At 43.3% G+C, this 14910-nt stretch overlaps 1 protein-coding gene across 4 annotated transcripts in view; it reads left to right on the forward strand.

Annotated features, from left to right (window-relative positions):
• The first annotated feature begins 5310 nt into the window (after positions 1-5310).
• Positions 5311-14910, forward strand: part of pitpnm3 (PITPNM family member 3) — a 130983-nt gene continuing 121383 nt past the window's right edge. For all 4 annotated transcript variants that reach the window (XM_036961372.1, XM_036961373.1, XM_036961371.1 and 1 more), the window contains exon 1: positions 5311-5679. In XM_036961372.1, the coding sequence (XP_036817267.1) occupies positions 5655-5679 (25 nt within the window). In that variant the 5' untranslated portion in view covers positions 5311-5654. The remainder of the gene's footprint in view (positions 5680-14910) is intronic.

Genomic DNA, 14910 nt, shown 5'->3' on the forward strand with positions numbered 1-14910 from the left:
TTGCTAACATGCATTGGTCAAAACTGAAGTCACATTGTCAAAACAGAAGTGTCTGTGGACCAAACTGAACATTTTTCAATTGCTTTCACACAAAATGCATTCAATGACCACATTCTCCGAAATCCATGAACTCTGTTCTCATTCATACTCCACCACCTGCAAAACTATATATTTGCAGCACATATTTTCAAATGCCAAAACTGTTAAAAACACATTCAAAACAGAATGATGGCAAATGTCGTGCATTTCTGCAGTAACCAGATTGAAACAAATAGAACATGTTTTATCATTCCAAACACAGCTGATTGCAATTTCAGCTGAAAGCATACCCAAGTGTCCTGTTTTTAGTCTCCTTACCAAACAGACAAAAGAGGAAGGCTTTGGAATGATTTAGTTTGGAAACATGGATAAAGGAAGACAGCTTGGTGGGGAGAGAAGAGTAGCAGGGAGAGGGAGAATGCATGGAGGACAAAGCAGAGGAAGACCAAGAGCGGTGGTCTCTGATGAGATAAGGGCCACAATTGTTGACCATGTTGTAAACCATGGTCTCTCTTTGAGAGAGGCCGGTTAAGGGTGCAACCAAATCTGCAGCGTTCAACAGTTGCATCAATAGTACGAATTTTCCGGCAAAACAACAGGTGAGATGTGCATCCTTCAATGATAATTGAAGTACGTATTACAGTACAATACAGCATGTTCACATTTTTACATGTACTGACATTTTGAAATATATTGATTGTTTTGTGTTTTTCAGTAGGATTCAAAGGTTGTCTACCACAGGAGGGAGAGGAAGAATATTATCAGATGCGCAGGAAATTGCCATTGTTGACATGGTAATTGGCAACAATGCAATAAAATGGTGTACAATTTGGGACAGAGTGCTGGCAGACAATATCACTTTTAGCAATGTGAATACGGTCAGCACAACGATAATTGCCAGAGTCCCAGAGAAACATTAAATAAGGATGAAGCAGTTGTACACTGTACCCTTTGAGAGAAATGGTGAACGTGTGAAAGAACTCCTGTATCAATATGTCCAAGTAAGATGTCTGTTCAATAACCAAACAGGGTACATACACAGCTATGCATAATGTAAAGTACTGTAAAACTGTGGATTTACTGTATTTTAGAGATGTCATGACATTGCCCTCTTTGGGTACAGCAAGCCCATCCCCCTCTCCCTAATTGCTGTACAGGATGAATGAGGAAAGAAAGATTAAACTATTTGTGAAATTATGGGATGCTATGTAATGATGTAATGTGAGAGAATTGTATTTCTGTGTAACGTTTCACTTAAGTCACTGGCACGCCCCCATGAACACAGTTAGGACCTGGCATCATGAGACATCCTTTTTCTGCTCTTCTGAATAAAACCCCCACCATGAGAATTTCTCAACAGACCATGTTTCTCTCACTTACGAGAGGACAAAGGTTGCAGACCAGCTTACTTCGATAACAAAGTAAGCTGAGGTTTGAGTAGATGGCGGAATCTTTTAACCATACCACACTCTTAGACTATCGATACCGACAGAATAAGAACAGGTCTTTGATATTAATTACTAGTCTGCAGCTAGGAATTCGGTATCATTGAATGCAAAGACCGACAACCGCCGAAATATCTATTCTATAACGACATGAATGATTGTCACTCTGAACTATCCATTCTAACCGCGACAGAGAGAGGGCAGACAAACTCTCCAACAGAAACAAACTTTTCAACAGAGATCCTGACGACACACTGAGCGTAAATATATATATTGATTGCAATTATTCCCGAATGAGTGAGCGTGCATGTGCAAAGGATTAGCATTTCAAATGTTATAATTATTAACTTTGTAGTATCTCATCTCAGTTGAGCCCCACTTCCCCTTTTGTCCACCAAGCCACGATACCGGTTTATCCCACTAGGGAAACTCCGTTATCATTTCCTTGTAACTATCTACTGTTTGTTTATGCATTTATGTGAATTACTTAGTTTGTAAATAAATGATTTAAGACAATTGATGTATGGATGAGTCATAGTGAAGACTGGGTTCGTGCAGATAACCAACAATTTACGACGTTTGGAATGAGACTAACGTGAGGTAAAATAAAGAATAAGTCATTAATCAGAAGACTATTGATCAGATATTAAAATATCTGAAAAGTTATATTAGGAAAATTATAACTTTGTAATCTGAATATTTTCCTTGGTGCCCCGACTTCCTAGTTAATTACATTTGATGAATCAGTTTAATCGTGTAATAATAATTACAGAGAGTTATTTGATAAATAAGTCCTCAGTTTAATGATGCCAAAGACACGACAGAGAGTAATGGCGATGGAAGCCAGGCAAAATGCACATACGTTCATCTTTATGGATGAAGTTGGATTCAACCTGGCAAAAACACGCCGCAGGGGAAGAAATGTGATTGGACAGAGAGCAACCGGGGATGTCCCAGGCCAGAGAAGAGCTAACATCACAATGTGTGCGGCACTGTCCAATGATGGTTTGCTGTTACACAAACCACTCATTGGCCCCTACAATACAGAGTGGCTCATTTATTTTCTGGATGACCTGCACAATCGACTTGTGCCAGAGGAGGAGAGAGGGGCAAGACACACCCCTACCTTCGTTGTTGTGTGAGATAATGTGGCATTCCACCGCTCTGCTGCAGTCACAGACTGGTTTGCTGCACATTCCAGGATGTCAGTACTATTCCTGCCTCCGTATTCCCCCTTCAAAAACCCCATAGAGGAGGTTTTCTCAGTGTGGAGGTGGAAGGTTTATGACCACCATCCGCATGACCAGATGTCCTTACTGGATGCCATGAATGCAGAGTGTGGAGACAATTCTCCTGAAGACTGCCAGGGTGTGGAGACACTTCTCCTGAAGACTGCCAGGGTGTGGAGACACTTCTCCTGAAGACTGCCAGTGTTGGATTAGACATTCCAGAGGATACTTTCCAAGATGCATCGCCAGAGAAGACATAAGATGTGATGTTGATGAGAACTTGTGGCCAAATGCAGGAGAGAGGGAGAACTAGAACCCTCACAGTACTGTACAGTATGAGTGATCTGACTACAGGACAAGGCGGGCCGAACAGGCCCCCATTAACATTGAAGGGGCTGTCGTGGAGTGGGTTGAGAGTTTCAAGTTCCTTGGTGTCCACATCACCAACAAACTATCATGGTCCAAACACACCAAGACAGTCGTGAAGAGGGCACGACAAAACATATTCCCCCTCAGGAGACTGAAAAGATTTGGCATGGGTCCCCAGATCCTTAAAAGGTTTTACAGCGGCACCATTGAGAGCATCCTGACCGGTTGCATCACCGCCTGGTATGGCAACTGCTCGGCATCTGACCGTAAGGCGCTACAGAGGGTAGTGTGTAAGGCCCAGTACATCACTGGGGCCAAGCTTCCTGTCATCCAGGACCTATATAATAGGCGGTGTCAGAGGAAAGCCCATAAAATTGTCAGAGACTCCAGTCACCCAAGTCATAGACTGTTCTCTCTGCTACCTCACAGCAAGCAGTACCGGAGCGCCAAGTCTAGGTCCAAAAGGCTCCTTAACAGCTTCTACCCCCAAGCCATAAGACTGCTGAACAATTAATCAAATGGCCACCGGACTATTTACATTGCCCCCCCTTCCCCTCCATTGTCTTGTACACTGCAGCTACTCGCTGTTTATTATCTATGCATAGTCACTTCACCCCTACCTACATGTACAAATTACCTCAACTAACCTGTGCCCCCGCACACTGACTCGGTACCCCCTGTATATAGCGTTGTTATTTTATTGTGTTCATTTTTATTATTTTTTACTTTAGTTTATTTGGTAAATATTTTCTTAACTCTTCTTGAACTGCACTGTCGGTTAAGGGCTCGTAAGTAAGCATTTCACGGTAAGGTTTACACTTATTGTTTTCGGCGCATGTGACAAATACATTTTGATTTGATTTCATTTGAATAACCCCTCGCTTAGCTAATGTTAGCGAGCCAGCTAATTTCAGTCACCTAGCCACCTAGCTAGAATTGGTAACATACTGTATCATACATTTAGCAAAATCATAACATATTGTATGTTTTTCAAATTTGGAACATATACTACGAATTGTAACACGAAATGTGTATTGGACATCCCCAAATGAATACATAAGATATGAAACGTAACATATCATAACTAAATGGAGTGTTCGGATTTCCATACAGAATAATACTTAACGCTCTGAGACCAGGTTGCAATATAGCATATTATTTGATAGATATGACAGCCTGTTGTGAGAGTTAGCTGTTTGACAATGTCAGAGCAGGGAAATCTATAAAACATCATAGATTAGGCACTGAATGTCTGAAGCAAGCCAGCCAGCCATACTCTCCTGTAATTAATTTCTACAGTTCACATACAATAGGCTACATCCCTAATGGTAATGCATCCATTAACTTATCTATTCACTTTTCTGATTATCCATATATCTAATAACAGTTTGAAAGTGTCCGAAATGGCACCCGTTGCCTTTATCGTGCACTACTTTTGACCAGACTAGGACAAAAGTGCACTACGGTGCAAACTATAGTGCACTTATTAGTGAATAGGGTGCCATTTGGGAATCAACCTACATCCATCATCATCATCATCATCATGCAGGCCTTTAATGCATGCATCTGATCGATGTGGCTAATAACAGTTTCTCTCAAAAGCAACAGTCCACTCCACACAAAGCCTAAGATGTGATGTGAGCCGCCTGTGGACCATGAGGAATGTGCTGTGATGCTGTTGAACTCTGGTTCCAGTATGTTTTATAGCTGGGTCTCTGACCTAACATTGTGGAGGAGCCAAGGCTGCAGGAAATAAAGCTAGAGTCATGACAAGGTGAGAGTCAGTCCTTGCCCTTTAGGCCCCCATCTGTGGCTCGGAGACATTCATTATCATCATCATGTCTTTAAGGTCAATAAAGAGTCTGTGTCAAGCTATTTGTCATGTCTGCTGCGTGCAGCATACTTATGGTTCAACATACTGAAACACTAGCCTCAGTCTGTTGTTTATAGGCTTTTATAGGTTGTCTTATCTTTATTATTTTACTCTACAATCATCCAGTTGTAACTACACAATTAAGTAGGCAGAAGTGAGATTTTGTAGATATGTGTCATTTTCCAATATGGCTATATTTGTTTCTAGACCTCACATCAACGGTTAGGAATACATCCCGTGTAATTCAGTTTGCGTCACTGTGGACTCATTTCTTTTTGCTTGGAATCCCAACTGTGCAGGAGGCAGAGCCTCATACAACGGACGCCCTTCGGTGGCACACCGGCAAGCCACTGGAGGCAGTCTAACACTGGTTCTTGAAACAGTTGTAGTGATATGGCAGTAGTGGAGGGGAGCGGGCAGTAACGAAGTCTGCACAGATACAAATACTGAAAGTGTGTTTCGTACAAGAGGCAGATCCGCTGGATGTGGGTCTTGTCACCGATGAACCAGAAGAGCTCAGCTGCAGAATTCAAGACGAGACAAAAAAGCGCAGCCTCACTGCCTCAGGGCTACCTATCCTCCGTCTGGCTGGCGTCAAGGTGCGGGTACGAGTGAGTGAGCGCCCACTCGGTCAAACTATCTGACAAAATGACACCCCAATGACTCCGCACCTACCTTGGTAGAGACACATAGGTTGGGATGGCGAAGGAAACGAAAGGGAAAGGTAAGGTGCTCGGTTGAATACCTTTTTATATAGCCTACCACATCTGCTCCGGTGTCAAAGCCTATGAGGTTAACAGGTAGCATGAGTCAACGTCTCGACCTAAATCATGTAGAAGGATGCCTGCGCGCTATAGCCCGTTGCCATTAGACAATCTGTTGGAATGCGTGATGTTTCAGTAGGCTATCCGAATAAAATGCAGCCCATGTCCTCTGAGATGTTTGTCGAATGGTGTGTTTAGATCATTTTTGTCGATGTTGTCTTGAGTATGTTTAATTACAATTATTTTGACACATTTAAGGTGTGAAACCGTCATCCTTACCATTAACGGCAGGAAAAAAAGCGCGCACAAAATTTTGATTTGGACCTTGGAAATCACACATACACAGACACACGCACATAATATTATATATATTATATGAACATATCAAATTATTTGGGCAAACCCTTCTCATTTCCCGAGAGACTCAAACGCTCATTAGTCTTTGTTGACAAGCATGCATTCAAGGAATCATTTGCATTCAAGGAAAAATTACATTGTTAGTGGATAGGCTATCATTAGTAGACACTTTTTGTCCTCACAAGTATTTAACAGTATGAAGTTGTGTTGTCTAAAAGTAAAACTGGACACAGGAGTTAATAAGCAGGTTGAAGTTTATTGTAATGAGTCTTGTCCTGGAGGCAGAAGTGAGCTATTTCCCCTTAGATAGACCAGCTGCAATGTCAAAATGTGTCTTAATTTAAGGTTAGACATTAGGGTTAGCAGTGTGGTTAGGGTTAAAATTAGATTTTATGACTTTATGGCTGTGCCAGCTAGGGACCACTCTGCAGAGCTTCCACCAAAACAAGATTCATGATGAAAAACGTTAAGCTGCAGATGAGACAGTTAAATGAATGTTGTAATGAAGGTGTTTTAACTGCATATTTTCATCATACTTGGTTTGTATCCAGTTGATCACCATGGGGTTCAATACCTTACTGACAGGGGAGGACTGGGACCAGAAATCGACCCTGGGATTTGTAACAAACTGGCCCATTTCTTTCCTCTAGGCCCCCAAACCAGCCTATTTATTTCATTAAGGCCCCCACACGATCCCATTTCTTTCCTTGAGGCCCCTATTATTTACCAAATAATGATAATTTTGCACCAAAAAATGTCTGCAATACCAGATGGCCAGTCTACCCCTGCTTACTAAATCACCAATTGATACAATTGAATGGAATGCAATATATCGAGGCTGCTATATAGCATTGCCCAGGGAGATGTGTTCTGTTGATTATGGAAATTGATAGCCTATTCATGATTCAGTGCATTTAATGAAATATTAAAAATTCAATGTAGACTAGTTGGTTCACCTTTTATAATGACATTCAGCATTCCACCTCAATCACCTTCAGTTGCACCTTGATAAACCTCATGGTAGGCGATGAAGGTGGCAAGGGAAGGTGATTGACGCGGTGGAATGCTGAATAAATGTTGCAGCTTAATGAATGTGTTTGAGGTAAAGGTAAAAACACAAGAAAGTATCTTGACTGTGTGTGAAATAGTTGGGCCCATCTTTGGTCTAATGAATTTAATTAGATAATGTTCGCATGACAGATTGTGTGCTGTCCAGCTCTATAGGGACTTCAACACGTGACGCAATGGGATTTGGACAGCATGGGTTGTGTGTGTGTGTCCCAAATTACACCCTATTCCCTATATAGTCCATTACTTTAGACCAGGGCCCCTGGGGATCTGGTCAAAACTTGTGCACTATGTAGGGAATATAGGATGTAGACCATGTCAGATTTTGTCCAACTTTCCTCAGAGTGATAAAAGATTGAGTGTCTGGTGAGTCCTTTAGAGTGACCCAGTCAGACCCATCCTACTTTTGCATTCATCATAACGCTCTCTCTGACAGCATTAGTTATGCTTTTGGAATTGTTTTGATATTTCATGCCTGTTCCATTATATATTTAACCTCGACTCGGGAGACGTGACATACATTGGTTCTTTTCGTGGGATGAATGATAATAAAATACCCATTAGGCTCTTATCACCCAGTTTAGTAAGTCAAGCAGTATCAAATTATACATGACTCTTGGGGGTGCCCAACGTCTCTTTTCGTTGTGCCCAACAACGATGATTTTGTTATATGGGTGCAATGATTTGTTATGTAGGTAATTAAAACCATGAAGTCAGGGTAACAAGTTATTGAGGTTAGTTTCATTTATCTGATAGTCTCTGCTGATTGGACCGTGATCTCATGAACTGAACACCAGAGACAGAATTAAAGTGCATACAATAAGGCCAAGTTACGGTCTTACCTAGTCTCGTTCACCCAGCCAGCTCCCTCTTGCCTAGGGATGTGGCTACTTTTTACCAGGCTTTTTGATAATGTCATTAAGATAGCCCTGAAATTAGTTTGACAATGCAAACAATACCATTTTAAGAATCTCCCTCACCACCTGCCTTACAGGAGGGAGGCTAATGTCCAACCAGGGGGGTACAAGTAAGACCCAAATGCAAACTGTGTCGAAGTAACAATGTTTATTACAGCAACAGGGGCAGGCAAACATCAAGGAAGGCAGGGGTTGATAATCCAGAGTAGTGGGGAAAAGGTATAGGATGGCAGGCAGGCTCAGGTCAGGCAGAGGTCGGTAATCCAGAGTAGTGGGGAAAAGGTACAGGATGGCAGGCAGGCTCAGGTCAGGCAGAGGTCGGTAATCCAGAGTAGTGGGGAAAAGGTACAGGATGGCAGGCAGGCTCAGGTCAGGCAGAGGTCGGTAATCCAGAGTAGTGGGGCAAAGGGGCAGGACAGCAGGCAGGCTCAGGGCGGGAGCAGAGGGAAAAATGCTGGTAGGCTTGACGAAACAAAACGAACTGGCAACAGACAAACAGAACAGAGGTATAAATACAAAGGGGGTAATGGGGAAGATAGGCGACACCTGGAGGGGGGTGGAGACGAACACAAAGACAGGTGAAACAGATCAGGGTGTGACAGTACCCCCCCCCCCCCCCCCCCCCCCCCTCCCCTCCCAGGGATGCCACCTGGCGTCCTACCTGGGCGCATACCTTGTTGAGCAGGGTGCCGGCGTTGGAACTCAGATGAGGCCTGGGTCCCTGGCAGGATGTCCCTAGCGGAGACCCAGGACCTCTCCTCTGGGCCATAACCCTCCCAGTCAACCAGGTACTGGAATCCCCTGCCCCGAGGTCAAAGTAGGTCCCGGCTTCCGGGAGTGTAGCCGCGGGGCTATTGCGGCGCACCAACCATCTGGCATGGTACATCCTGGTACATCTCAGAGGTCCTGGTACCCCGCTTGACTGGCGGAGAGGTCAGGGGCAATTTCCAAGCCCCCAGTAAGACGTCCTGGGGCAGGCAGAGCTGACTTCAGGCAATAATAAGTGTGGCAGAATGGGCTCCAGACCAGGATGGCACCAGTAGCCCAGTCAATAGATCGATTGTGTCGCTGGAACCAAGAGAATCCCAATTCCACGGGAACCTGCAGAGACTCAACTAGCAGGAATTGGATCGTCTCGCTGTGGTTCCCTGCCACTCGTAGGTTGATGGGGGTGGTATGGTGGGTGTCCCGGCCAAAAGAGCACCTGTACAGCGCTCTAACATCCATGGGAATGGAGAGGGGTTGAGTGGGGATAACCAGCTCGGACACCAGGGTAACATCCATGAGACTCATATCAGCCCCCGAGTCGATGAGTACCTGGAGAGACTTGGACTGGACTTGGACTTGGACTCCCCACAGCAGGATGGCATGGAGAGGGGGGCAAGTAACAATTATAACAATTATATTTAAGACCCACCAGAGTGCTCTCTTCAACGAATGAGCTAGGTCTCTTGAAGGGACAGGTAGACACAAAATGACCAGCAGTACCGCAATAAAGACAACTCTGGGTGTCAAGTCTGTGTACGCGGTCGGCTGGAGACAACCTAGCCCTGCATTGGCTCGGGAAGAGGTGAATCGGTAGTCTTCGGAGGCTCTTGGAGGAACTCGGGTAAGCTCGGATCCTCTCGGGGACATAGACGCCGGGAACATCCGGAGTTCATCAGATGCAAGGTGGGATCCTTGAGTGAGCAATTGGGACCGCTATCAGACCTCTTCTCACTCCTACGTTCCCGTATCTTATAGTCGATCCGGATGGTTAAGGTGATGAGTGAGTTGAGATCTGTCGGTAGTTCCCGGGCTGCAAGCTCGTCCTTTACTTCCTCCGATAATCCGTGCAGGAATGTGTCGAACAGCGCTTCCGGGATCCAGGCACCCTCCATTCTCTATGCTAGCGTGTGGAAATCCACTGCATAGTCTGCCACACTGAGGGAGTCCTGCCGAAGCTGGAGTAGCTTCCGGGCAGTCTCTCTCCCAGACTCCGGAGGCTCAAATCTTTTTCACCTCCACCACGAATCCCTCCAGACTAAAGCATATGGCCGACTGTTGTTCCCATACTGCCGTAGCCCAGGCGAGAGCCCTCCCGGACATCAGCGTGATGAGGTACGCTATCTTAGAGCGGTCCGAGGGGAAGGAGGAAGGCTGCAGCTCCATGACGAGGGAACACTGAGCAAGAAATGCCCGACAGGTGCCCGAGTCTACATCGAAGCGCTCCGGGGAGGTAAGGCAGGCTCAGGGTCAAGGCAGGCAGAAAGGTCAAAACCAGGAAAAACAGAAACAAATGAGAGACAGGCGCAGAGGTGAAAACCGCTGGTAGGCTTGACGAAACAAAACGAACCTGGCAACAGACAAACAGAAAACACAGGTATAAATACACAGGGGATAGTGGGGGAAGATGAGCGACACCTGGAAGGGTGTGGAGACAAGCACAAAGACAGGTGAAACTGATCAGTGCTTGACAACAGGAAGTACACAACGGCTTTAAGATGTGATCCTATAAATACCACAAAAAAGGGAGACTTCCCAATGCACTTGAACAAAACAGCTCGCTAGAGTAACATGCACTTACGCCACTGACTGCTGACTGAAACACAGTGTGTTTGTGTTCCAAATTACACCCCATTCTCTTTATAGTGCACTACCTTTGACCAGGGCTCTGACCAAAATAATAGGGTGACATTTGGGACACATACACAATGATAGTATATTTTGAACCAGCCCAGGTGTTAGGAGAGGAAGCTCAGCTCTGTATAGTAGAAACCTATCCAGATCACATGCCAGCCATGTCCCAATTGCATCTGCTAATTTATTGAATCAGCTCAATTAGCAGTTGATTCGATGAGTAAAGAGAGATGCAATGGAAGGGAATGAAAGTGAGAGACAGAGAGCGATAGATAGATTAATAGATAGATAGATACATAGATAGATACATTTTGAGAGCTCATAAACCACTGGGAACTGATTGAATCGATATTGTTTCCACATCATTTCAACAAAATAATTCAATATGATGTCGTTGCATCAACATGGAAAACTGATTGGATTTGCAACAAGCCATCAACGTAATGGAATTTCATATTTTTAACTTTTAACCTAAATTCAATGACATGGTGAAATGTTTTGTTGAATTGACGTTAGTTGATTACTCAACCAAAATTAAATCAAAACTAGACGTTGAAATTACATCTGTGCCCAGTGGGAAATTTGTTCTTAGGAGGTTAGTAGTTCTCGGTACATTGTAACAGGAAGCTTTTCACTCTGTCACTAGTTTTGCAGTGCAGTTGATTCATGGCATGCTGTAATATGATTGAGAGGAAAGTATTGCTCCCCAGTTTATAATTGACAATAGATTTATTTGAAACCATTACAGACTAATTGTAATGTAAGTAGCTGTAACTGGAGTCCTTTTTTCAGTTTGTCATAATAGTCACACTATTAGTCACACTATGATGTGAATGATTATCCCCCACTGAGCTAAAGGCAAATCTATGGCCACAGCCATCCTTCCAGCCATGCTCGCTGTTCTGCTCAAGATGATTTGAACCCTGCAATGTTTGGACACGCTGGTACAAGATTGATGGCAAACTGCAATATGTATTTCTCCATGGTATATTTTCATTAAATATTGTTGCACCTTTGACTGTAGTCTGTAATCTCTGTGTCAGTGATCTTTGTAGATAGGATCTTTTTTTATCCTTTTGGTTTCTTTACAGTAAAACAACTTGGCCTAGATATAGACTTTATTGTAATCTTTCTTACATTCACACTCATTCTTCTTATCTGCTTCATCGTTACTTGAGATCTGCTTTCTTTCATGACCAAAAAGCAGCTGGGGACCAGTAAGGAAAATTCCTTCTTGACAAGAGGAGATGGGAACATCCATTTTGTTTTTAGCAGAGGCTCTACCAAATATGCCATATCATATGTACTTGGGACATGATGATACAGCATTTCTGTTTCAGCTTCTCCTTAAAACATGATCTCCTCTTGAAGTGAAGAGCATCAGAGGTTTAGGGGTTACATGCAGTCTTTCACTCTTCAAAATCCACTTGATCAAGACCCTAGGTAGGAGATAGAAGGACACTTCAGGCAGGTACAGTGTCCTCCGTAATTATTGTTGTTTTGGCTCTGTACTCCAGCACTTTGGATTTGAAATGAAGACGCACAAATATTATACCCCCCAGACATGCAAACCTCTCACGATTACAATAACAGGAGAGGTTAGCATTTTTGGGGAATGATATTTGTGCTTTTGTAACTCATAATTATTCATGATTCAGTCAGGACTATCCGTAATCATAGTAGCATCCACCTTAATGCCATATCTAAAATTAAATCTAGAATCGGCTTCCTATTTCGCAACAAAGCCTCCTTCACTCACGCCGCCAAACATACCCTCGTAAAATTGACTATCCTACCGATCCTCGAATTCGGCCATTTACAAAGTAGCTTTCAATACTCGGCTCAGCAAACTGGATGCAGTCTATCACAGTGCCATCCTTTTTGTCACCAAAGCCCCTTATACCACCCACCACTGTGACCTGTATGCTCTAGTCGGCTGGCCCTCGCTACATATTTGTCACCAGACCCACTGGCTCCAGGTCATCTATAAGTCTTTGCTAGGTAAAGCTCCGCCTTATCTCAGCTCACTGGTCACGATAACAACACCCACCTTTAGCACGCGCTCCAGCAGGTATATTTCACTGATCATCCCCAAAGCCAACACCTCCTTTTGCCGCCTTTCCTTCCAGTTCTCTGCTGCCAATGACTGGAACGAATTGCAAAAATTGCAGAAGCTGGAGACATATTTTTATCACTAACTTTAAACATCAGCTATCTGAGCAGCTAACCGATCGCTGCAGTTGTACATACCCCATCTGTAAATAGCCCACCCAATCTACCTACCTCATCCCCATATTGTTTTTATTTACTTTTCTGTTCTCTTGCACACCAGTATTTCTACTTGCACATCACCATCTGTTCATCTATCACTCCAGTGTTAATTTGCTAAATTGTAATTACTTCGCTATTATGGCCTATTTATTGCCTTAAGGAATAATGGTCTGGGGCTGTTTTTCATGGCTTGGCTAGGCCCCTTACTTCCAGTGAAGGGAAATCTTAACGCTACAGCATTAAATGACATTCTAGACGATTCTGTGTTTCCAACTTTGTGGCAACAGTTTGGGGAAGGCCCTTTCCTGTTTCAGAATGACAATGTCCCCATGCACAAAGCGGGGTCCATACAGAAATTGTTTGTCGAGATCGGTGTGGAAGAACTTAACTGGCATGCACAGTTAATTCCCTTGTGGCTGAATGGAAGCAAGTCCCTGCAGTAATGTTCCAGCATCTAGTGGAAAGCCACCCAGACGAGTGGAGGCTGTTATAGCTGCAAAGGGGGGACGAACAGGTGACCACATACTTTTGGTCATGTAGTGTTGTTTTTGGGTGAACTTTTCTTTAATAGGCTAAATGTATTGTGTTTCAAAAGTGATATTGGATCGTGTTTGGTTGTCAAAGCAGCAAAATATCAACATTTGTAGGAGATTTATGTTCTGTTTGGATAGTTCCATCTCTGTTATGTGCCTTTTACTGAGGAGTGGCTTCCGTCTGGCCACTCTACCATAAAGGCCTGATTGGTGGAGTGCTGCAGAGATGGTTGTCCTTCTGGAAGGTTCTCCCATCTCCACAGAGGAACTCTGGAGCTCTTTCAGAGTGACCATCGAGTTCTTGGTCACCTCCCTGACCAAGGTCCTTCTCCCCCGATTGCTCAATTTGGCCGGGCGGCCAGCTATAGGAAGTGGTGGTTCCAAACTTCTTCCGGTTAAGAATGATGGAGGCCACTGTGTTTTTGGGGACCTTCAATGCTGTAGACATTTTTTGGTACCCTTCCCCAGATCTGTGCCTCACCACAATCCTGTCTCAGAGCTCTACGGACAACTCCTTCAACCTTATGGCTTGATTTTTGCTCTGACATGCACTGTCAACTGTCAACTCTTGTAATGTAACAAAATGTGGAAATAGTCAAGGAGTCTGAATACTTTCCGAATGCACTGTATGTAATGTGACTTAGTCTGGCTTTAATTCCAGTTTGTCTACAAATTAATAATTGATATGTTGCATTCATGTCTCCATCTCAATCAAAAGTTAATTAAGAGGACTAAATCAAATCAAACTTTAAATGCATTTAGTCCTATTCTTTAACTTTGATTTTTGGTTGAGATAGAGTTGTGAATCCAACATATTAATTATTAATTTATAGACAAACTGAAATTAAAGCAAGACTGCCATTGGCACAGATGGAACTATCCAAGCAGAAGATGAATCTCTTTCAAATGTTGATATTTTGGTACATTCACAACCAAACACAATCCAATTTCACTTTTGAAAAACAATACATTTTGCCTATTAAAGGAAAATTCCACCCAAAAACGATATTTTGGTATTTGTTTAATTAGTTCATTGTTGATATAGTCCCAAAATGATTTGCATATCAGCAATCACGTTTTCAAGATGTATAACTTTCAAAATACAGAAATACAGTCGATATTAACTGGAATTAATCAAATCAAATTTATTTATATAGCCCTTTGTACATCAGCTGATATCTCAAAGTGCTGTACAGAAACCCAGCCTAAAACCCCAAACAGCAAGCAATGCAGGTGTAGGAGCACGGACTAAGCCAGACTAAAGACTAAAGCCAGACTAAGTCATTGGCACAGATGGAACTATCCATCTGGAACTATCCAAGAAGAAGATACATCTTCAAATGTTGATATTTGGTGTGATAAAGTACGGTCATATTTAATTTGCTCTGTGAAACACCCTTTGGAATGACTTTCACAGCAATAGTGA

This window comes from Oncorhynchus mykiss, chromosome 24 (assembly GCF_013265735.2).
Source record: "Oncorhynchus mykiss isolate Arlee chromosome 24, USDA_OmykA_1.1, whole genome shotgun sequence".
Lineage (NCBI taxonomy): Eukaryota > Metazoa > Chordata > Actinopteri > Salmoniformes > Salmonidae > Oncorhynchus > Oncorhynchus mykiss.